The sequence below is a fragment of the Diadema antillarum genome, unplaced genomic scaffold (genome assembly GCF_040938485.1).
Source record: "Diadema antillarum isolate AM-2024a unplaced genomic scaffold, OU_Dant_1.0 seq00002013_RagTag, whole genome shotgun sequence".
NCBI lineage: Eukaryota > Metazoa > Echinodermata > Echinoidea > Diadematoida > Diadematidae > Diadema > Diadema antillarum.
Window position 1 is genome coordinate 82,254 of NW_027272668.1, and position 24,250 is coordinate 106,503.

General features: G+C 39.9%; 2 protein-coding genes across 2 annotated transcripts in view; one reads left to right on the forward strand and one right to left on the reverse strand.

Annotated features, from left to right (window-relative positions):
* Nucleotides 1-2,314, reverse strand: part of LOC139713606 (N-fatty-acyl-amino acid synthase/hydrolase PM20D1-like) — a 78,478-nt gene extending 76,164 nt beyond the window's left edge. Inside the window, exon 1 of the mRNA XM_071625312.1 lies at nt 2,281-2,314. The gene's annotated coding sequence lies outside the window, so the exon portion shown is untranslated. The remainder of the gene's footprint in view (nt 1-2,280) is intronic.
* A 6,632-nt stretch (nt 2,315-8,946) lies between these two features.
* LOC139713605 (mitochondrial 10-formyltetrahydrofolate dehydrogenase-like) overlaps nt 8,947-24,250 on the forward strand; it is a 62,888-nt gene continuing 47,584 nt past the window's right edge. The window contains exons 1-4 of the mRNA XM_071625311.1: nt 8,947-9,132; nt 12,337-12,478; nt 12,953-13,187; nt 17,924-18,089. Of these exons, the coding sequence (XP_071481412.1) occupies nt 9,067-9,132; nt 12,337-12,478; nt 12,953-13,187; nt 17,924-18,089 (609 nt within the window). The 5' untranslated portion in view covers nt 8,947-9,066. The remainder of the gene's footprint in view (nt 9,133-12,336; nt 12,479-12,952; nt 13,188-17,923; nt 18,090-24,250) is intronic.

Genomic DNA, 24,250 nt, shown 5'->3' on the forward strand with positions numbered 1-24,250 from the left:
TTAGTTATTTTACGGCCAGAATGTAGACTGGATAGTCATGTCTCACCATTGATTAGTATGTCTTTATATTCAGCATGTGCGGAATAATTAACAACTAGAATAGTCTAATATTGATTTTTGTGCTAATCAAGGGCAGGGTTTAATATGAATAGTTCATGACAGTGAGACGGAATGGACACTAGACTAAGTGGTATATTCATTATTAGCATGACCAGATGGAAATAATCAGTTTGGGTAAATTGTTGAGAGTAAAACTATATCAGTTGGGAGTACACCAATTGGGTATAGACGAGTATAGACCAATTGGGAGTAGACAAGTTGGGAGTAGACCAATTGGGAGTAGACCAATTGGGAGTAGACCAGTTGGGAGTAGACAATTGGGAGTAGACCAGTTGGTAGTAGACCAGTTGGGAGTAGACCAATTGGTAGTAGACGAGTTGGGAGTAGACCAGATGGGTATAGACCATATTGGGTATGGACAAACTAAGGGTTGGACGATATGATAACTAGACAAAGTGAATGTAGACTAAATGACTTGTAGATGAGGTGGGAGTAGACTAACTATTATGAGTAGACAAAATAGATATTAGACGACATGGCAATAGACATTGTGAGTGTAGACGATTTGGCTATTAGTATTAGTATGAATTGTTTTGTAGACGAAATGCTCCTTAGACGAGTTGTGGTATTAGACAGTATGGGTATAGGTGGCAAAGTGACTATTAGACAATATGGGTACTGGACAAAACGAGTTGTAGACCAAATGGGTATTAGACGAATCGGTAATACTACTAATAGACGATATGCCAGTAGACCAATTGGAAAATAGACATAGTGGCTGTAGACGAGGTCACTATAAACCAATAGTTGTAGTATATACCAGCGAACGAATAATCCATAAATTGTGTATACCGGTAGTTATTGAACAGTATCACTAAATGTAAAAAGTGACTCAACTCTCCCACACTTCCCCTACTACACACACACAAAAAAAAAAGCTTTTGTTTACTGTTTTTGTGTGTGTGTATATATGTGTGCCACTACCAGGGAAAAAAAAATAGGGGCCACAAGTGGTTAGACCCGATCGAGGTATTCCTATATCACTGGTACCGGTACCCAAAAAAGTGGGGGCCCCGAGCTCCCCTCCCCCCACCCCCATTCCGCCGGCCCTGAAATGATGAAACTGTTGTCATTTGACAGTATCCAGTATCTTAGTGCCAGTAGTCAGTATAACATACTGCAGCAATCTGGTCCTTAAATGCAAGTGAACCTGTGTTGTGCATAAAATTTAGATCCAACTCACAGCTTCCAAGGCTATTAAATAATTCTCCCTTCCTACAACAGTAGCCTACTAAAGTCAGAATAACCCTTATCTTGTGCCAGACTGTGTACAACAATGTCAGGTTTTCTGTGTCAGAATAGATGGTACCAGTACCTGGTACCGGTACTCAAAGACAGTCAAACTCCCAAAGCACACTATGTATGGCCCAATGGGATGTGAAAGGATTAAGACAAACTTTGATAGGATTAGGAGAGATAGCGTGCCCTCTAATAAGTAATATCAGCTATCTCCTCTCTGGCTAGGCCTAGGCACACACACACACACACACACAAATGCACAGTCACTCGAAGTGTGAAAACATGGCTCTGGTTTAAAACAGAGTTTATTCAATATTGGCTCAAGACGACGGATAAGAACAATCATAGTGAACACAATATAGAGAGGCGCTGCATGATCCCCACGTATGGGGTCACATCTACTACAGACACCACCAGCAGCAGGTGCCTGGATCTGGAGGGGGCAAGGGTCTTAGCCTAGCTACCTACTGTAACGAGTCCGCGGCGGGGCCGCTATGTGGCGCAGCTGAGCACGGTGCACGAGCAAAGCACATTCTGCTACTCTTTTAATCAACCCAAGAGTGAGAGTACTGAGACTAACGTTAGGCCGAAGGACCTCGAGGGTATAAAAAAGTCCTACCAGTCTATCACACCCAGTGGCAGTGTACCAGCACTACCGGCGCATACGAAAAATCATCACCTCTTTGCCGGATATTCTACCTGATTAACTAGTAGTAAGTACCGTATTAAATTAAATGTAGAAACTGATACCTACCTAACCGTTTTAAGACACAAACTCATGGCGTATTTCCCGGGACGCTCCCTTGTCATTGTACGTACACTATACAAGTATTACAATGGACGATGGAGGCCCTACTCAGTAAAACAAAGATCGTACACTCCATACGATCTTTGGTAAAAGGCATAGGCAGAACCACTTACGATCTTTGGTAAAACGTTCGAGCTGGTCGCAGTTTTGACCGAAAGATCGCGCTCGCTCTCGCGTCGTTGCAGCATGCAGGGCTCCCAGGTGTGAGCCTTTGACTTCCCTAGCTAGCAGCACACGCTAGCTGGTCGTTGGGAGTAAAATTACGTGTAACATTCCGCGGAGACTACGTCTGGCTTCACGGAGAGCCGTAAGCTTTATGTAAAAAAGGGGGAAAATGAGTTAGGAGAAAAAAAAAAGTAAAACTCATCCGAACAGACGGATTTTTCTGTCTAACGGTAGTCGCAGTTAATACTAGGCATTTCTACAGGTTATGTCGATATCAAACAATCAAATTAGTCGTTTGAATATCCGCAGCAACTGTTTCAGCAAAAGAGTCATCCAATCATGGAACAGTCTGCCCTCATCACTTGTTACATCCACTAGTAGATTCTTTCAAACATGGTTTAGATACGTTCTGGGGGGCGTTTCATCAACGAGTTCGTCGGAGGTTTTCACCGACAAATTTGCTGTCAGCCAATCAGACGCAAGGATTTCAGTAGCTTTTAACAGTTGTCGGTGTAAATCACTGACAAAAAGTTTCATGAAACACCCCCCTGGTCAGACAAAGGTTTTGAAATTGTCTGACATCCACGCCCACGCTCGATATAGACTGTTACACGTGCCACCAAGCGCTGACGACCGGGAGACCTGACAGGATTTACCTACACTCCCGTACAGATGATGATGATGATGATGTCTATAAATATACTACTATTACCGTACTAGATCTATGTCGTAGTACTAACAGTTAAATTGTATTTTACGTAGTACCGTACAAGTGGAGTAAATTTGTCCGTTCTTGTGCTACATAGTAGTATCGTTTTATGCAGATTTAGCGGATTTGGGGAGTGGAAGTGTTTCATTCAGAGCTAGACATAATTATAAGTACGTAGGTAGAATTTTAGTACCGCGTGGAACAAGATCCTTGAACTGACCCTGGCCCTCTCCCTTAGCGCCTGGCCTTGCCCCGCCCGTCCCGTAGATCCAGGAATTCCGGAAGGGGGGGGGGGGCGAAAAATTAAAACTCCCGTTATAACAAACATGGTTATAACAAATTCCGGTCACAATGTACCAGGTAGTCAAATTTCAGGCCGCAACATTGTCCACTCTAACGCTATGTATATTTATTTTTTATTTGGTCAATTATAACGCAATTTCGATATAACGAAAGAAAACTGCGGGTCCCGAGCACTTTGTTGTAACGGGAGTCCACTGTATAATGTGGTGCTACCACAGCCATCAGGGGTACTGCAATGCTGGTACCATAATGCCACTGCTGGTACAACTACAACTACAAGATTGACTTTGGTTTACCGGGTAGATTCTTTGCAGTTCATGAAACACCCTCCAGGCGCAGGCAGGTAGGCAGGTATAATATCCAGCACATTTAGCGTGAGTCAAAGCTAGGCAGGGTTTCGGACTGATACCTTCAACTCTCAATACAACAACCACGACCTGTAGATTTATCAAATGCAGGAAGCTGGTCAACTTTATTGATGGACTTCTAAAAGCCATTTGACAAGGTTTCCACACAGGTTGCAGGGTTGCCAACTCTCACGGATTGAGCGTGAGACTCACGCATTTTGGTCCTTTCTCACTCTAAAACTTTATTTCATTTGCACGCATTTCTCTTGATCTCACTCATTTTGACTGCTAAATTATAGTGATTGGCCTATGGGAGTCTCACTCTCAACTAGTTTCCAGTGTTGGCAGCCCTGAGGTTGATCAAAGAATATTCAACCCACATGAAACAAAGGGTGGTGTTAGAAGGGGACAAATCAGAATGGGTCACAGTGGACTTAGGGGTCCCACAAGGTATGGTGACCGGACCATTGTATTTCTTGTTATTTATCAATGATTTACCAGCTGGACTGTTCCCCACCTGCTGACTGTTCGCTGATGATTGCAGGGCTCCAAATAAGATTTTTGAAGGTCCAGGCCATGTCAGCTCGGGGCAAAGTGTCCTTGGATACCCCCAAATTTCAAGGTGCATCATCAAGCCCTTTCGAAAGGGCATTAAGGTCACTTCTAAAGGGTAGAAGATTCTGGTCAAAAGGACACCAAAGCCATATTGTTCTAAAATGACAAGTAGTGCAATGTAAGGCAATTTGGTACCAGAATTACAATATACAGACAGACAGACAGACAGACAGACACACACATACGTTTATATATATATATATATGTTGATAAGGTAGTCCACGTGTTGGCAAGATAAAAAGATAAGTAACAAAGCTGCAACAAAGTTCATGCTGTATTCACCAACGGTTTATTTCTTCACACAAATTTTCGAGCGTCTCGCCGCCCTTTCTCAAGTGTTGATACTGAGAGAACAATAACAAAATTAAGCCATAACAATATATAGCAACCGTGTTACCAAGGATGCGCGCTTTAACGCATCAATGCTAGGCATCCTAACACCCAGCGCGCATCCTGGCAACAGTGCAATGTTACGTCATAATGAAATGACAATGAGTATACAAAGGTAAAGCATACATGAAAAAACTTGGCACGACTGATACAGAAGTAATTTCTCTGAATACACAGCTGCGGTGGTAATGTAAAAGCAGTGCATTATCTCTTTCAAAATTCAACATACACATAAATTAACTTTAATTCTAGTGTATAGATAATCTTTACATAATCTGAAATTATGATTAATATAAACATTCGATTTTTTAAAATCAAACTGAATCGTCACACTGATGGTTATGCAAAATATGTGCAAGCAGTTTACTATTCCTTTCAAACTTCAGCATACACATACATTAACTTCCAAATTCTGGTGAGTAGATAGTCTTTAAATAATCTGAGACTATAGCATGAATATGAAATACGTGAAAAATCATATTTTTCTTCTTTTGATTAAATAGATACGTCACAATACGTCTCGGAGTGGAAAAAAAGACTGGTTCCAAGAAATGGTTAAAAGGAGCGTCAGCATTGTATCACTCAAGCAATATAATGATAAGATCTATTGCAGCGGGGTAAACGGGAGAACATACAACAGTAAGCGGCGCACCTACTTGTAAAAAGTGTAGTTCGTGAGCCATGATAGATCTATGTTCATGCCCTGTCCCTGGAAGCTCCGTGTGCGGATGATTGTTTTTAGTTCTTTCACGTGTCTTTCTTCAAATGCTTCCATGTCCTTGTATAAAATGCAACATTGCAGATCTGTTAGTGTGTGATTTGTTTTGTTGAAGTGTTGTGCGACTGGATGTTCTGTTTGACTTCTAATTATTGTGCTTTTGTGATTGTAATATATTCTGTGTCGCAATATATTGTTATGGCTTAATTTTGTTATTGTTCTCTCAGTATCAACACTTGAGAAAGGGCGGCGAGACGCTCGAAAATTTGTGTGAAGAAATAAACCGTTGGTGAATACAGCATGAACTTTGTTGCAGCTTTGTTACTTATATATATATATATATATATATATATATATAAAAAGAGGTCTATAATTTGTTTATGCTTATTGCGAATTCACGTATTGGCTTCAATATAACGAAGAATCAAGAAATAAACCAGTAATCCATCTCGACTCCTGAAGAAGGTGGAGGCCACCGAAAATTTGAGTTGCTCAATAAACTCATTCTTTCTTATATATTGGCGAAATAATGCATTACTGGTTTATTTCTCGATTCTTCGTTAAGAGGTCTGAATAGCAATACCGCATTTCTGTAAGTCTAAATAAATTCATCTTGGCCTTTTATGTCTGATTTGATGGAGAAACGACAGCCAAGAGAAAAGGGGCAGGATGGCCAAAAGGAAAAGAGCACACCTTTGACCACGGGCACAACGGCCATCCAAAGGAGCATCAATAGCTTTGACCCTTGATGGCTGTTGATTAAATTGAGCCTTTTGATTGCATTAGTTATTATCAGGTGTCACGTGTGAAAGATGCACAAAAGCTGCAAGGGGCCTTGATACCTTAGCTGAGTAGCAAGGTAAGTGGCAGATAGACTTCAAAGCCCGAAAGTGTCAGGTTTTGCAAATCTCTACATGAGAAGAGAGAAACTCCCAAAGTGCATGCAGGAAGTTTAGCTGATAACTTCTCAAAGAATTTTGCGGTCACACTGCCCAAACTACACAAAGCAAAATACTGAGTAGTGAAACACGGCGTTGTGTGACCAGGGAGGTGCTAGAGAAGGAGAGACAACTACTGCTCTCCTTTGAAGTCATGCGTGGCACCGCCGAGAAGTTATGCGTTCAACTACAGGTGTTACCCATGTGCTTTGACAAAAGAGAGCATCAATAATCACGACTAGCGCTCTCGTATCTCACATCTAAAAATACTTGCCCCTACTGCAATTCGCTCTTTCTCTCAATGTGATGGCAACAATTAATTTGTGTACCCAGAATTGGAGCAGCGAATCAAAAGGCAGTGTAAAACTGACAATTTTAACAGCAAATGGTTTAAAAACACTCTGGAACACGCTTTAGCGGAGTACTTTATTTGAAAGATGAAAATATCACAGATTAAAAGATAAAAAACTAACATGCGGAAATGTGCGTATTATAGAAAACTATTAGGTTTTTATGAGGGCCTAATTTTCATTTCATTTCGATTTGCGCATTACGAAGAAACTAGAAATACATATAACAAATTACATATACATATACGAAATTTCGATGTAACGAAATAAAACTGCCGGTCTGAGGATTTCGTTATAACGGGAATCTATTGTATTAGAGAGATGCATAGATCAGGCACGAAAAGAAACCAACATATTGGTCCCAATGGGTGTTCGCAATGCAGAGTATAAAGTGTAAGACCTCTATATATGTAAATCATGTGATTTTCCTCTCTTGTCTATTGCAAGAATTTTATTTATACCTTGAATATGTGGGAACAGAGAACAGAACAGAGGATTAGACCTTGGCACTTTCCAGGTAAACATTACATGTACATATTCACACGTTTTCTGTAACACACTGTATTAGAATGAGTATAGTTTGAGATATAGAGATGCAAACAGATAACAATTGTTCAAAGAACAACATATGCGTGACAAATTACAAATAGCATGAAACAAAAATGTTTTGCAAAGATTGCTGCAGAAAATAAAAATGATAACCGTTATATTCATACAATTGTAATACATCTTACATATACAGTGTATCTCATTTAAATTAATGTTTTAAGTAAATTCAATACTCTAATAATTATCATCATGAATAACTATCATCATTTTACACTATAGGAGGAAAAATTAGAGACTACTGTATGAGCTTGCACTCAATCAATATTGCATGGAATATTTGATGGGACTTGACAAACTATATTGTAATTCATTCTTAGAAGTTTCTACCAATGCCAAAATGTCTTTATATTATTCAATAAGCAGAAACTGTGTGTTTCAATTCAACTAAGGAGCTAGTGGTATCCATGATTCAACAACAGAGTGCACTCCTGTAACAAAACTTGTAACCATGTAAAAAAAAAAAAAAAATCAGGTCACAAAGGTATTATGTAGGCCCTATATGTATCTTTATTATACTTTATTGTTTGGTCATAATGACTTTTCGAAACAAAAGAAAACTGACATTCCAAAGGACCTGGTTATAATGGGAGTCGCCTTTATCACATTTCATTAAGCTAGCTATGATTAATAGTAAATCATTAGTACAGTGTATTGCGATTCTTACATCTTTTTTTTTTTATTGCGACTGTTTTGAAAATTTGCCCTTCATCAGTGGAAAGACAATGTGGTTAATGTGGATTATTTAGTGTTTAATAGTAGTAGCCTTGATAAGAATTATGGACATAGGCCTACATAATTAGGTTTGGGTGGATGTGCAGAACGACCTCTTGATTGCTAGACATGCAGGCATAATGTCAATCAGTAGAAACCCATGTTCCATTAATATTATAAAGGAATACCAGGTACATTTTAGTTTTGCTGTGTAATTGTGATCATAGAAAAACTCATAGCAAAATCACTAACCCAAGTCGTTAGAAATCAGACTAGTAGTAGGCAACAGTGTTTTTGTAGCTTTGCCCAAGGAGGCGGAATCTCTGATTCTACTATCTAATCCCCTATGCCATCAAACTAAAATCGTCAGCATTGCGCAATCACATGACGACGTATGAAAATACTACTTGTAAACACAGTGCATGCATGCATGCACCTGAGAAATTACTGACTACCGCGACGTCAGCGGACCACTACTCACAGTGCAGTCACAGCGCAAGGCAGCGACGGCAGTCATAATCGAGTTTGGAAATGCAAAATATAAAAACAGCTGACAGCCCGTATTTAAAAGTGCTTTATTTACATACGTTATAGGGTACACACCTCCAGATTATTCCACTAGGTTGTAGAGGGGAAACATGTACCTTTTTTTTTCATATGATATATTTTTGTCTTTGCTGTAACGGATTATTTTTTAATCAGATCTAGTACCAGTTTAAGCGTGCTAAATGTACGTTTTATGCTCAAATCACAAAAGAACCAATATGAAATGAGCTTGCAGCATGTTGTACACCCACAATGTTACAATGTTGGGGTCGCTACATGCCCCCGAGTACCACAGAACTCTTTATGTGTAAGAGTTCTGTGCCGAGTACCCACGTCGCGTGCGCGTCCCTTGGAATTTTCCATTATTGCTAGCGCACTCTCAGACCAGCTGGCCATACACGCCCGTTGATGTGCTCTTTATCATTTTGCACCAGATAAATTCATCTGCTTTCACGGTTTTGCGAAGGATATCTTACTACGACACAGCAAAGTGTAAAGATGCTGTCTGCTAGCAGACTAACGGGCATAACTAGCAGGTTTATGAGACAGTATTCAACGTCGAAGGTATGCTCGAGTGTGTTTGGTTTGTTCACTCTGTACGGCGCTAACCCTAACTAGCTAACCCTTCTAACTATAACATATTGTTAGTATTATTCACACGTGTATCGGTCATGCGTGGATGGAAGGATGCATGTGCAGGTGAAGGCTGCCCTTTGCCAGTTGGCAAAAACGAAATAAATTAGTTTAGCGACGATATGATGATTATCAAATTGTTAAATTTAGGTGACTTTGTTGAGGCCAGAGGGTTTGATCGGGTTAGTGATAGTACTATGATTATTGCAAGGGGTACATTTATTATCTTCAACTCTATCAAGGCAGTATCCCCACACCAAGACTTGGAGCAAGCGAAAAACTAACCACTGCACTGGGAGTTGTCATGAGATTTTTGTCTGAAATTAATTAGTATTGGGTCTGTTGACGGCATGGATTTCCAGATGTGTAAGAATGTGTGAATAGTGGTTGTGCCTTTGCTACATTTGAGGTTGAATGTTTGTTTTGGTTGAAATGGACATTGATAATTTTTGTTTTACTTTTCAATTCATTTCAATTCATTTCAGTGAAAAGTTAGGAAGAAGGATAAAAAAGTAAAGAAAAATGATTTTGACAATACATACAACTGCAATATGTGATATGCTAACCAGCATACATGTATGTAATATATTTTGTGAGGTTTTTTACTTTTGCGAATTTCAAAAGTTGGATGCCATTCGCGAATTTTACAGTCCTCAAAAATATCAACTCTGATCCAGACATGAGTGTGACATACATGTATGTATATGTATACTTGTATGCAGCACATAAAGGCCCGGTCACACTGCCCCAAAGTCGCGTAAACGCATGAATCACGCAAGAAATTTGGTTGTGCATGCTTGTCCGTCGAGAATTTTCGCTGATTTACGCAATGAAAATCACCGATGAATTGCGCAAGAACTACGGAAAGATCACGCAAAAATCACTAACAAAACACACACTTTCAGCGCATAGGCACGCAAAGGCCCCAAATAGGGTGAATTCATGGTTGTGCGTGACGACTGAGGAGGTCCACGGAAAACCACGCATAATGTGTGCATTATCACTAATGAACTGCATGTGAATCGCGCATGAACGCGATAGCGGCAACATTTTCGCGAACGATCATGGACATTCCACGCATATTTCGCGCATTGTTTGCGTAAGAACTATGCAAACTACACAAAAATTACGTAGAACAGTGCAATATGTAAACTTTTACGCGAAGCCGAGTTTTGAGCTGTAAAGCACGATCCAGCGCACATCGGTGAACAACTAAGAAGGTTCCACATCAGACAAACCCATGAAATGCAGAAATCACGCATGTATCGCGTAAGGCTCAAATTTCTTACGTGATTCATGCGTTTACGCCACTTTTGGGCAGTGTGACAGGGCCCTTCACAAGGTGTATGATAGTATGCAAATAATGAATTTGTGAATGCAATGGACAGAATATTTCACGAGGTGAAAGATGAAATGATCCATTCAATGAGGCACAGTCGAGTTGAATGGATCAATAATTTCATCTTTAACTGAATGAAATTTTCTGTTGATTGCATGAATGGAAAACACCAATTATTTGTTTTATATAACACCTGAAATAGATTCTTGTTATTTGATGTTTTAAGAATTTAGAAATAAGAGAGAATGTGCGGGATCTGAGATCGAGAGAGTGCTCACTGAGTACTTTGCGCTGTCACATACTGTAAAACATGATTTATTCGTGGCATGAAATTTTTGCGAATTGCCACTGGCATGCAATGCATACAGTGTAGACAATTACTTTTGCATGCATTTTATTTTCATGAGTCTTGCTCGCGAAATTCGCAAAATTAAAATGCACGTGAATGTTCCTCGTTTTACAGTACACACTTCAAACACAAGGGTTTTACATGCGTAGTGTGCTGGGCTCTTGGCGTGCGTGCAGTGGAGCAAATCACATGGATCCAAGATTACATGGTACATGTAAATGGAGCCACAATTGCACGAATGATGACTTAATGGGATGAATGATCAATAGCAAATGACCAATCAAATGACAAGGATCTATCAGGGTGTTACATAGTACAGTTTAGTATAGGAACAAATGTGTAGACATGCACTGTAAGTACTGGTGCACCGACTGAATGAATGGATAGATGCACAATTTTTGTTTTTTATTCATATATCAGTGTATTGCTGTACCTACAGTAAACGGAAACAAGTTTAACCACTCATTAAGTTGTCAGCAAACTCCTATTCCACTAAAACGTGGCTTGCTAAATCTATATTCTTGTTTGACTTTTTAAAAATCAAAATCAACTTATAAAACAGATAAAGTTCTCTTTTCAAAGGTCTGAAATCAAATTTCAAAGCTGAGCACAATAAAAACTGCGAGCAAGCAAAGATTACAGAAACTTCTCTAAGAATCAATGGTATGAGGTCAAAGTACCCCAAATTAGCCAATTTTTTTAGTTGATGACACGTTATCTTGGAAAAACAGAGGGCTGGATTTCCTCTTAACTTCACAGAAATAATTATAATAATTATGATAGAGAGACTTATAAAGTGCTCATTCTACCTAAAAAGATACTCATTGCGCTGTAGAACAGAGTACATATGTATCACGTTGCAACAGAGTATCACAGAAGATAATAAACAAACAATGTGTACACATATACATGCTGGTAAACAATTGTCAATTTGAATTAAAAAGGAAGGTCTTGAGGTTTTCTTTAAGTCATCAATAGAAAATGCTTGTCAAAGAGATTTTGGCAGGCTATTCCAAAGTTTTGGGCCCATGTATGCTTGATTCGAGGTACCTGTAATTTTTGCGAGTCAAAATGTTAGAGGGGATTATAGTTAGTTCAAATGGGGTTGATGCCCCCATCCATGGGCCTGCAGCACTCCAGAATATCAAGATATTTTAGATAGCTTGTACTTCAGGTGGAGTGTCATGAAGACGAAATGCTTGGCTTGGATGACCACTAGACCAACATAATGTATTTATTATCTATTTACAAGGGATCCTTGTAATATGGTGTACAAGTTTAATAAACATGCATGAAAAGGGTCACATATCATGCTTCCATCTAAAGTTTGAGAATAGTCGAGGTCTCCCAATGTATATAACTGACCACAGTGAAAATCAGCCTGTCTGTGGGGAAAGAACATTGTGGAAACTAACAGTTGCACTCTTCCAATATGTTTTAAATGCAGATTCTCCAAGACAAGATGAAGATTGCCATCATTGGTCAGAGCCAGTTTGGTGAAGAAGTGTACAAACTCCTTCGCAAGGATGGCCATGAAATTGTTGGTGTTTTTACAATTCCTGATGTCAAAGGAAGGCCTGACCCACTCGGTGAGCTCGTTATTTTTTTTTTTCAGCATGAAGTGGGAAGTATTATGTCATGTATGGAAAACAAGAAATTTTAAACTGCAAGGCAAATCTATAGTTCCTAATCTTTACAGGCCACCAACAGATAATGGTTTGAAACTTTTTCCTCACGTAATACAGCGTATTTTTTGCTTATAGAGTAGGGGCCTGGAGTGCAATGTGATGATATTGGATGTTCCAATTTTATTTCTTGTGAGCTTCTTTCTATTTTGTGATTATTAGTAATTGGAACGTACATGGCAAGGAAAAAAAAAAACGGTGAAATATATTGTTTATATTAGTAATGATTGTGGTTTGTTATTCCTCTACTATCTTGACAGAGGAACAGCTACCAGTACATGGAAGATGCATCAGGTGCATCGCAACATAACACCATCTCTGGCAAATTTAGTTTGTCTGCTCCTTGTTTAACTTTTTTTTCTTTCTCTCTTTTTCCAGCTGCAACAGCAGAGAGTGATGGGGCAAAAGTGTTCAAATTCCCGAGATGGAGAGTGAAAGGCCAACCAATTGCTGAAGTTGTTGATGCCTACAAAGAGTGTGGCGCTGAGCTAAATGTGCTTCCATTTTGCAGCCAGTTCATACCCATGAATGTGATAGACAACCCAAAGCATGGGTCTATCATTTATCACCCCTCTCTCCTGCCCAGGCACAGAGGAGCATCTGCTATCAATTGGTAAGTTAACATCTAAATCATCTACATTGTACTGAAGTTCTTTCAGAGAAACAATGCAATTTTTCTTGCGTTTGTACAGCCTTTTCTTTGTCATCTTTTCTTCTTTTCTACTTTTTTTTTTGTGTGTTTGTAAGGAATTGCATATTGTGACCAAGAGTTGCCTGTTAAACCAATATTCTTTATTGCTTATCTTCTCCTCTGTCCCATTATGTTTTGTTTTGTTTTTTTGGCAGTGTTGCAAGTACAGTCACCAAGCAATGTAAGGATGAGACGTAATATGGGAGCTTAAAAAAAAAATGTTTTATTGTATATTAGGTGCAGTGAATGTCATAAAGTTGTATCGCAATTGTCAGAAAAATGCATCATCCCATTCAGACATATTGCATTGTCAAGAGCATTCATCAGTTCCTATTGATTTTTTAAAAGAAGGATAATTTTAAATCTCAACCCCCCTCCCCCACTCGCCCCCCCCCCAAAAAAAAAAGAAGAAGAAACACACAGATATGGAGAAAACTTAGAAGCAGAAATTGGATGTTCTTACAGTTTGTTGTTTGTTTGTTATTCTTTGTCTTGTCTTTTTGTTTGGGGTATTTGTAGCTAATCTGGGCCACAGGCTCAGTTCAGCCACTGCATACGCCCATGTCTATCCATCACTTATAAAACTTCTTACGTTAAACATTTAGTGAGGATATGATCATATTGGTAGGATCATTTTGAGGGAATGGATATAAAGTACACGTAGCTCAAGAAGTACAAATGGCCACCTCTGAAGCCCAGAAGCAGGATACCTAGGGCAGTCACGTATTCTCTCTTAAATGGTATGTGGTCTAGTTATTTATGGGCCAGTCACAAATCAGTTGCGATGCGTCGGCGATGGGTAAAACCCGGGAAATTTTAACAAAATTTTGAGACAGATCTCACGATTTTGCACCCGTCGGAGGCGCTCTCCGGACGCCTGCGGCTTGTCGCAGATTTTTTAGGCATCGCCACACCCGTCGCGGTCCCTAACTTTGAACTTAAAATTGCAAGATTGCTCGCAAGATTTTTCACCCATTTTTGGCATCCCAGACACAATATCCGATGACCTACGATGCCCTCCGATTAATCGGAGGCGTCCTCCGAATAATCTGAGACTAGTCGCAAGATTCTGTGTGGGATTGGAAATTCAGGTTGAGATTCAATGTCTGCGAGTAGTCTCCGGCGCCCTCCGACTGAATCGGAGGCGCCCTGCGACGATTCGTACGCTTTCTGTGATCGTCTCCGACGATTCGTACGGTGGAATCGTAGTAAATCGCCGTGTATATAAGGGCGCCTCCGACCGGATCGCTAAAAGTTTGAGACGCTCTTGCTGCAGGAGGCTGTGACAGAAGATTTTGAAGATTTTGAAGATGCCAAGGGGAGCACCAAAAGACGATCGCAGATATCGTCTCCGATCGCCTCTGATGCAATCGGAGGCAATCGGAGGCTAATCCCACGATTTTTCGACAAAACCAGGTCAAAATCCTTGAAAAAATCTCGAGACAATGTGACTGCTCCACTTTTATTAGGATTATTGCTAAGATTGTTCAAGGATTCTTTATTTTCTACGACGACCCCCGGCCAAAACTAATCCCCGACAGATCGCCGACATTGTGACTGGGCCATAAGTATCTGTCCTGAAACAATAATATTCTACATATCAATGGAAGCACCTTTGTGATTACCTCTAATATGCCTAACAGATATGATTTCAATGTGTTTTAGGCATGGGTTGCTCCCTTATGATTCTAATGACTTACATTTGTTAAAAGTTTAGTGGTACAATGTAGTCACTTGTCTGGTTGTTTGTCTTGACTAGTTTTATCAAAATAAATTTGAAGAAATTTAAATGTTCATCAGCATGCCTGGCCCCCTGTTTTAAAGCAAATCAAAGTAGGATACTTTCACCATACATCTCTAGTTGATTTCATGTTAAAGGGGATGGCTAGTAACCGATCAGTGGGAATCAGTGGGAATGCTGAGGGATGATTGTTCCAATCCTTGTGGGATTCATTTAAGAGTACATTATATATCTACCGTTGTGTGAAAATTATTTGCTTCAGAATGGTCTCATATTCAAGTAATGTGCAGCTTAATGCCCCGTCACTGACCAGGGACGCTAACCTGGAAACATTAAACTGCACATTACTTGAATATGAGACCATTCTGAAGCAAATAATTTTCACTCGACAATAGATATATAACGTACTCTTAAATGAATCCAAAAGGATTGCAACAATCATCCTTCAGCATTCCCACTGATTCCCACTGATCAGTTACTAGCCATCCCCTTTAAATGGTGTCTCATTGTAAGAACCTTCCTTATGTATAAGCAATAATGCTGAATCAGCCTATTTCACAAGTCCTGTAATGAGCCCTGCACATTACAGAAGGTCACCACTATCACTGTTTGTATTAGGCAGTGTCTTTCAGTGAGATATTTGTGCGAGACAAGCAGTTTGATAACCAAATATTTACTGTGCTTACGTTGTATGCAGTGTAGGTAGAAAGATAATGCTAGACTCTAATTTGTATCAGGGATGTGCAGTATTTTTGAAGGGAGGGGGGAAAAAAAAATACCCAGGGCGGCCAAAGTTCAGATAGTCTTCTGGAATGACAATCTGAATACAAACTGTACCATCCATTCAGACAAGAAATAACTTCAGTACAGGGTCTTGTTTGTCATGTTCTTTTGGATTAGATTGTCATTTTTGTTAAGACCTACAGTATACCACATGTATGGAGTCTTCTCCATCTTTTGATGATGTCATTGGATTTATGTTTTTTCAGGATTTTGACTTAAATGCCTTTTTTTCTTTGCTGAGTGGGAATAATGTCACACTGTTTGTTTGTTTTTTGTTTTTTTGTTGTTTTTTGTTTTGTTTTATTTACTATATTGTGATATATAGTTCAGTATTACTAGAGCCAGGTCTCAACACGAGCGCATGCCTGGTGCAAGTAGAATTTCATGTCAGTCAAGAAAGATATAAAAAGTTTTGGGTACTGGTATTTTAGTATGAGTTGACAGAAATAAATACCTTGCTCGAGGATATTGAGAAAACGTCATCACCACCGTCAGGCAAGGGAACCAGGGTTCCCTCCTCTTCAGCATTTCCTTTTAATGATCTAATACCCCCATTCCACCACGATTTTTTCTCACCTGCCACTCATCAGAAGCAATGCTTGTTGCTTCCGGCCACCTACCAAAGTGTATTGGATCGCAATCTGATTAATTCAACTTGGTTGGTCAACTATCAGGTGTGTGTCAGGCATGTCATGCGGGATCCTCATCGGACAATCTTGCCTCATCGGATCACTGCCCGACATGTCTGACACTGACCCGATAGGCAACCAACACTAGTCGGATTCATCAGACTGCAATCCGATACTCTTTTGTAGATGGCCGGATGCGATAAACTTTGCTTCTGATGAGTGACCGATGAGAGAGAATCTCTGTGGAACGGGGATATAGAGAAAGAGATTCACAAATAAAAAGAATTGAAAGAATGTTTGGAGACATCCATAAGAATCATCATAATGTCCACCTGTCTGTTCTGTCCACTTTGTTGAGAAAATATTTGAATTCAGTTAGATTGCAGCTCTTGTGACCCCTAATTCAAAATAACAAACTTCAAATGCCATAAACAAGCCATGGGGTTGAGATCAATGAGAAGTAATGATTTTAATGTTTTTTGTGTTTTTTTAGTTAAAAGTAAGTAAAGATATGAAAGTGTGAAAAATGTGTTAGCCTAAAGGGCAAGTGAACAAAAATTGTGTGAAGCCCTGCTGTAGCTGTAGTATCTTTTGACAAATTCTACCTTACTTAGCCAGCTAAGGTACTCATCCCGACATTACCATGAAAACCCTTCTGTTAAAATGCTCTTACGGTAACATTCCTGTGATACACTCAACACGTATGTGTAATGGTCCAGACAGAATGACACACCACACACTGATTACTTGAAAGATTTTAACCATACCCCCTTCATGCATGAATGGGTAGGTTGTTATGGAACCCTACATGGAGAAAGTTTTTGGTGTGTGTCTGTTAAAACGGTACCCTTCGCTCTCTCATGCAGTTTGTTGCCCCGAAGCAAGAAATTTTGTTCTCCGAACGTTGTCCTGATGTTGCGGGGTAAAGTGTATGGAGCTTATGACAAGACAGTGACATGCACAATGTTGAGAATAGAGAAACACTGATAGCCTTTGTATTATAGTGCCAACTGGAGCCACTGCTACAAATGCTGCGCCCCTTCTAAGCCATGTCAAATCAATATTATGACTCTGTGAAGGCAGATGAATGAGATGTATGACATTCATCTCATTTGCAATCCTATAATATGCATTCACATATTATTGTAGTTTCCTGTAAAGAGAAAAGATAAAAGAAAAGTAGCCCTTACGCTAACCTAAAACTTACTATGTGCCTTCTCGGATGAGTGAAATATAGATTTTCTTACCTTCTTTGGACTTGCCAAAGATACTGTCTGCTGACAGATTTTTCTTGCCCTGCCTAACAAGGAAAAGTCCTTTCAGGGTTAAATGGATCTGCTGGTGATTACCTTTTCCTGAAGGTTTTTAAATCCAGATAAGTTCATTTCAATGTATACTTCTGTATATCATATATACAACAAGTGAATCTGTCATACAATATTTTATATTGGTAGTTTTATCAAATTGCAACATATGGATTCATTGTCGTTACATTACCATCACAGGACCCTTATGTGTGGTGACAAGAAAGCAGGCTTCACAGTGTTCTGGGCTGATGATGGTCTGGATACAGGCCCTATCCTTCTCCAGAAGTCAGTTGATGTTGACCCTAATGACACAGTGGACACACTGTACAACCGATTCTTATACCCTGAGGGAATCAAAGCCATGGTGAGTTTGCACTGCTATGAATTATCAGTGATACAATGTAGCAAACCTGTACCAAGCATTCACACTTCAAAAAAAATAAATGAATAAAAATAGGTGTGATAAAACACTTGTTTTTTAGTGCAATCTTAAAGGGATCGTGTAGTTTTGGTGGAGACCTAATTTTAGGTTTCTAACATTTTTTGGTGAGATAATGAGAAACCTCTTATAAAATATGAGAGAGCATGTAATTCCATGAGGGATCAACATTTATTTGATGAAAATTGGTTTTGAAATGGCTGAAATGTCCAAAACAGAGCGATACTAATAAAGTGTGGGACCCACCTTTTATTATGATCGCTTTGTTTTACTTTGTTTTTGGATGTTTCAGTCATTCCAAACCCGATTTTCATCAAATAAACTTTGAATTCCTCTTAAAATGGTATGCTTTGTACTATTTCTTAAGTGTTTTCTTGGTATCTCGCAAAAAGTTAAAATCCCATTCTCATCTCCACCAATACTGTACCATCCCTTTAATCATAAGATGTGTGTGTGCAAAAATTAAATGTTTTTCTGCTATCATATACAAGATTAGAGTTCAACTTGTAGCAGATTAAGGTCATATTTCAAGCATGTACATTATTTTCATGCCTCCGCCACAAAGTGGTGCCGGAGGCATTATGTTTTCGGGTTGTCTGTCCGTCTGTCCGTCCATCCTTCTGTCCTTCTGTCCAATTAAACCTACAATTAAACCTACATTGTAGGTCAAAGGTCAAAGAAAATGAATATTCAACATATAATTTGTGACAAACATGTCATTTTGATATTTTGCCAATTATGTGAAACTGTCATCACACATTGTCCACATGTACGATAGACCTACATTGTATAAGGAGAATCATGCATTATGGCGGAGGCATACCACTCGCCGTAGCGACATTTGTAGTTGGGGTTTTTTTTTTGTGTGTGTGTGTGCTAGTTACTGTGTTTCCCACATATTTTATGAGTATTATATTTCATGAATTTGGACATGAAAGACAATTTTGCAAGTGGTTGAATTTGTGGTTGAAAACCCACAGTGATGGAACGAGAAATAAAGGACATCCTTTTTCAGGAGGAAAGTTAGTGATTTTCCCAGGTTAGCATGCCTGTACAGTGATGGGGCGTTTGGGAAACATTAAACTGCACATTACTTGAATATGAGACCATTCTGAAGCAAGTAATTTTCACACAACAATAGATATATAATGTACTTTTAAATGAATCCTACAAGGATTGGAACAATCATCCCCCAGCATTCCCACTGATTCCCACTGATCAGTTACTAGCCATCCCCTTTAAGTTACAATGTACAAATACAGCGCCCTTGTGTTACAAGAGGCAATGTTTTCATGAGCTTGTAATTTCACCAGTATTAGTCAACTGCAAAATTTGCAAAATGTACCACACATACCTTGTACCTTTAGTTTTTCTTCTGGTTTGATTATTCAATAAATGAACTATTTTCAAAATCTTTAACTTCAGCGCCTTATCATCTTGCAAGGTAAGAATGATCTACACAATGTTTTATGTTTTTTCTTTTCTGTTTTACTTATTATGACAAAAGTGAATTGAGTGAATGCGAGTGAATAGATAAAACTTTTCCAGTTTCTTCATCTCTACATCCAGAATTGGGAGGGCTATTTTCATGTTGTACTTTAGAGAATGAGGAATATACTTCACTGATAGCCCTGGTGTGGCCATGTATACTACTATAATTCCTCACCTCTGGGAAAACAAAAAACAATCAAAAACAACAACAGAGATTAGAGTTCAGCTTATGAGGAGTCTTGTTCGAGATGATCATTTTCATCTTTTTAGCAGGATTTATTCATCAAAAATGAGCCATTGGTTAGGGAGTTGAATGCTGTGTGTACAGTGTTGCAAAGTTTTCTGTAGATCACAAAGAGCCACACTCTGTAATGACCTGTCTCAGTGATGAGAAATTTAGTTTTCCATGCATGGTAACACTATGAACCTGTTTGATCCTTGGCAAAACATATTGGTTTCAAAAGATAAAAACCAATTGTGTATTAAATTTGATATGACATTGAGAAGTGTTTTGCACTTTGAATCTTATCAGTTAAATGTACGGTACATATTATTTCATTTCCAGACTCAGCGAGGAAATTATTTTATATATCCGTCATTCTTTGAGAGCTAATTCAAAGTTGCAGTTATTACAGTGGGATCAGAAATGTGTTTGGTTTTGTTCTTGTTGCTAATAGGGCATTACAACCATTTACTTGTTCTTAATAATTGATTATGATAGAGGTTATTTGTAATAAAAAGAAGACAAAAAGTAATGTTACGACCAAAATCACTCTGAGAATGATCGCACAAAAGAAACAATCAACTGATGTTCAGGCGGTTTATTAACAGTGATATTGTGGGTACAGACTGGTAATCGGCGTCATATCAGTACAACAATGATCAATAGAAACAATTACAAATCGGTAATGGAATCACTTACATGCATCCAAACTATCACAAAGTCGCTACAATTCCCTGGTAGTGTCCAAATACGATGTTCGATGCACAAATGAATGATCCGCGATGCACCGATGAATAATTCCTGCGACGTAAATCCAGAGGCACAGGTTGCGATAATCCTCGGTATGAATCCGGGGTAAATGTCCACAATATATGTCCACGGCGAAATGTGCAGAATCCAAACGTTATGACGATCACGTCCAGTTGATGCGTTGAATGATGATTCACTTAATATTGTCCAGCTAGGAATCCAGCCCGTCACAGCTTTGCCGTAGCAATGTCCGTTGACATTAAAATATGGAGTCCAATGAAGGCACATTAATTCTCTGCAGGCAAAATGTCTCCCAGGCCAAGTATCTCCACAAACATAACAGGTCAGCAGGTAACACAGGACTGACTATAACAAGTCGCTTCAGAGCCAGAAGTGACGTAACTCTCAGAGCAGAGGTGTTGGGTACTCTGCCTACTGCAGAATTTCTCTGGCTTATATACTATCCATTCACCCCCTTCTAGCACATTCTATAACTCTCTCCAACCTACTAGCCAGTCCAAGTTCCAGGAAACCTGGATGACTCACTGCCTAACTATGTACAAAACATCATTACCAAGAATAACTACCAATCACATTGGGCTACAGGGACAGTGCCTCACTCAGCCAAACATGTAAGCACTTCCCAGAACATTCTGGAATGGGTGAAATCATTCTAGATTGAGTGAGCTATCATGTATTTCCTGCTACATGCATGTACTGCATAGCCACATTTTATACCACCTAGAAAATTCTCCACTGATCTGGTCAGTCTGTATGTACTATATCTATACCATGTAGAATGTTCTCCATGAATCTGGTCAACCTGTGTACATACACATTAAAACAGCCATGCATACAGTACATCATACATATGTACATAACTACTAGTGTGTACATTTGTGACACCATCCCCCATGGGAAAAAGAAAGCCTTGCCGTAGCAAGGGTTTCTTTTACCTTCACAATTTCTCATTATATATTTACAATGAATGTGAGGTAAAATCCAAGTCAAGCTACAATAATCACACACTATCACATGCCTTTTGGATAGCTGTATTAATTCCATGTTATCTTTTCATGGATACCATTTACAATAATATTGCTTGGATTCTCGGAGCTTATACAATCATATCAAACTGTTTTGCACACATTAATGAATATGCTTAACACATACACTGGAAATGATATGCGGTGAAAACTTTTCACCTTTAATACTCTCTTCATGTTACACTCTTGACAGAGCGTCGGCAATTACATTGTTTTTGCCTGCCACATGTTTGATTTTGAGTGCATATGGCTGCGTCATCATGCTCCATCTGAACAATCTGTTGTTCTTCATTTTGAACCGGTCTAAAAAGACCAAGGGGTTGTGGTCAGTATAGACTGTGATCTCCCCTTTGCTATTTGTCAAGTACACTTCGTATTGCTGGAGGGCAAGGATGAGACTGAGAGCCTCCTTCTCAATTGTGGAGTACTTCTTCTGGTATGCATTCAGTTTTTTTGAGAAGTAGCTAACTGGCCGTTCAGTGCCTTCTTCATCTTCTTGGAGCAAAACCGCTCCCACTCCCACATCGCTAGCATCTATTGCCACCTTGAATGGCTTTGCGAAGTCAGGAGCTGCCAAAACAGGCTCATTAGCAAGGACTGCCTTTAATTTCTCGAAGGCTCTTTGACACTCATCAGTCCAGGTGTACTTTGCCTTGCCCTTCAGCAGGTTTGTTAGGGGGGTGACTACAGTGCTGAAATTTGGTACAAATTTCCTGTAGAAACCAGCCATGCCCAGAAATCTGAGCAACTCCTTCTTGGATTGGGGGATGGGAAAGCCTAGTATTGCCTCTACCTTGGCTTCTCTTGGCAATACTTGTCCCTGACCGACTACATGCCCGAGATACACCACTTTGGCCTTTGCAAATTCACTCTTTGCCAGATTAATCACCAATCCGGCCTCCCTGAGTCGATCAAAAAGTTGCCGCAAGTGTGTAATGTGCTCCTCCCACGTGTCACTATACACAAGGATGTCATCAATGTATACTACACAGTGGTCAAGTCCGGCAATGATTTGGTTTGTCAGCCGTTGGAAGGTGGCTGGAGCATTTTTCATGCCGAATGGCATTACTTTGCATTGGAACAAGCCATCTGGTGTAGCAAAGGCAGAAATCTCTCTGGCTTTGTCGGTCAAGGGCACCTGCCAGTATCCCTTTAGAAGGTCTATTTTACTGACATATGCAGAATTTCCGACCCTGTCAATGCAGTCTTCTAGTCTGGGAATGGGGAAAGAATCTGTTTTCGTCACGGCGTTTACCTTGCGGTAATCAGTACAGAATCTTTGAGACCCATCCGGTTTGGGCACCATGACGATTGGGGAGCTCCAACTGCTTTTACTAGGTTCTATTATGTCATTGTCTAGCATGTATTGAACCTCTTCCCTTACTTTTTGCAGTTTGCTTGGGTTTAGTCTGTAAGGGTTTTGCTTGATAGGGTCAGCATCTCCTACATCAACATCATGTACAGCCAGAGGGGTGCAGCCTGGTTTGTCTTTACACAATTCCTTGTACTCATGTAACAGACTAGTCACATCTTTCCTCTGATTTTCAGGTAGGTAGTTCAGTGCCTCATCTACTTTCCCTAACATCTCTGAGTTAGACAACCTGGCACTAGAGGGCTCACTTCCATGCTCATCTTGAGCTTCTCCCTCTTCCTCTACTTCCTCTTCTACCACCTGAGCTACGCCTACCGGCTGACCAGCCTTTCTCTCATAGTACTCTTTCAGCATGTTTACATGACACACCCTCTGATCTTTGCGTCTGTCTGGCGTACTGATCACATAGTTCACATCATTAAGTTTCTTTTTGACACAGTACGGGCCACTGAACTTGGCTTTCAGTGGTTCACCTTGTATGGGCAGCAGTACAAGAACTTTGTCACCTGGGTTGAAAGTTCGGGCTTTGGCATTTTTGTCTGCCTTTCTCTTCATGGAGTCTTGTGACACTTTCAAGTGTTCCCTAGCTACCTCACAAGCCTTTGAAAGCCTTTCACGAAACTTTGACACATAGTCAAGTAGGTGGACCTCATCATCCTCAGTCATGAATTTCTCTTTGATGAGCTTCAGTGGGCCCCTGACTTCATGACCGTACACCAACTCAAATGGGCTGAAACCCGTCGACTCATTTGGGGAGTCTCTCGTTGCAAACAGCAGGAAAGGGATGCCCTTATCCCAATCCTCAGGATACTCCTCACAAAATGCCCTAATCATTGTCTTTAGGGTCTGGTGGTAGCGCTCCAACGCACCTTGGGACTGGGGATGATAAGCTGACGACTTCAGCTGCTTCACACCCAAACGATACATCACCTCTTGAAATATGCCTGACATGAAATTTGACCCTTGGTCAGACTGCACTTCCTTGGGCAACCCATACCTAGTGAAAAACTGCACTAGAGCATCTACCACAGTCTTAGCAGTGATATTTCGCAATGGGATAGCCTCTGGAAACCGTGTAGACATATCCATGATTGTCAAGAGGTACTTATGACCCGACCTAGTCCTAGGCAAAGGTCCAACACAGTCAACTAGAACCCGACTGAATGGTTCTTCAAACGCAGGTATCGGAATCAATGGCGCCGGC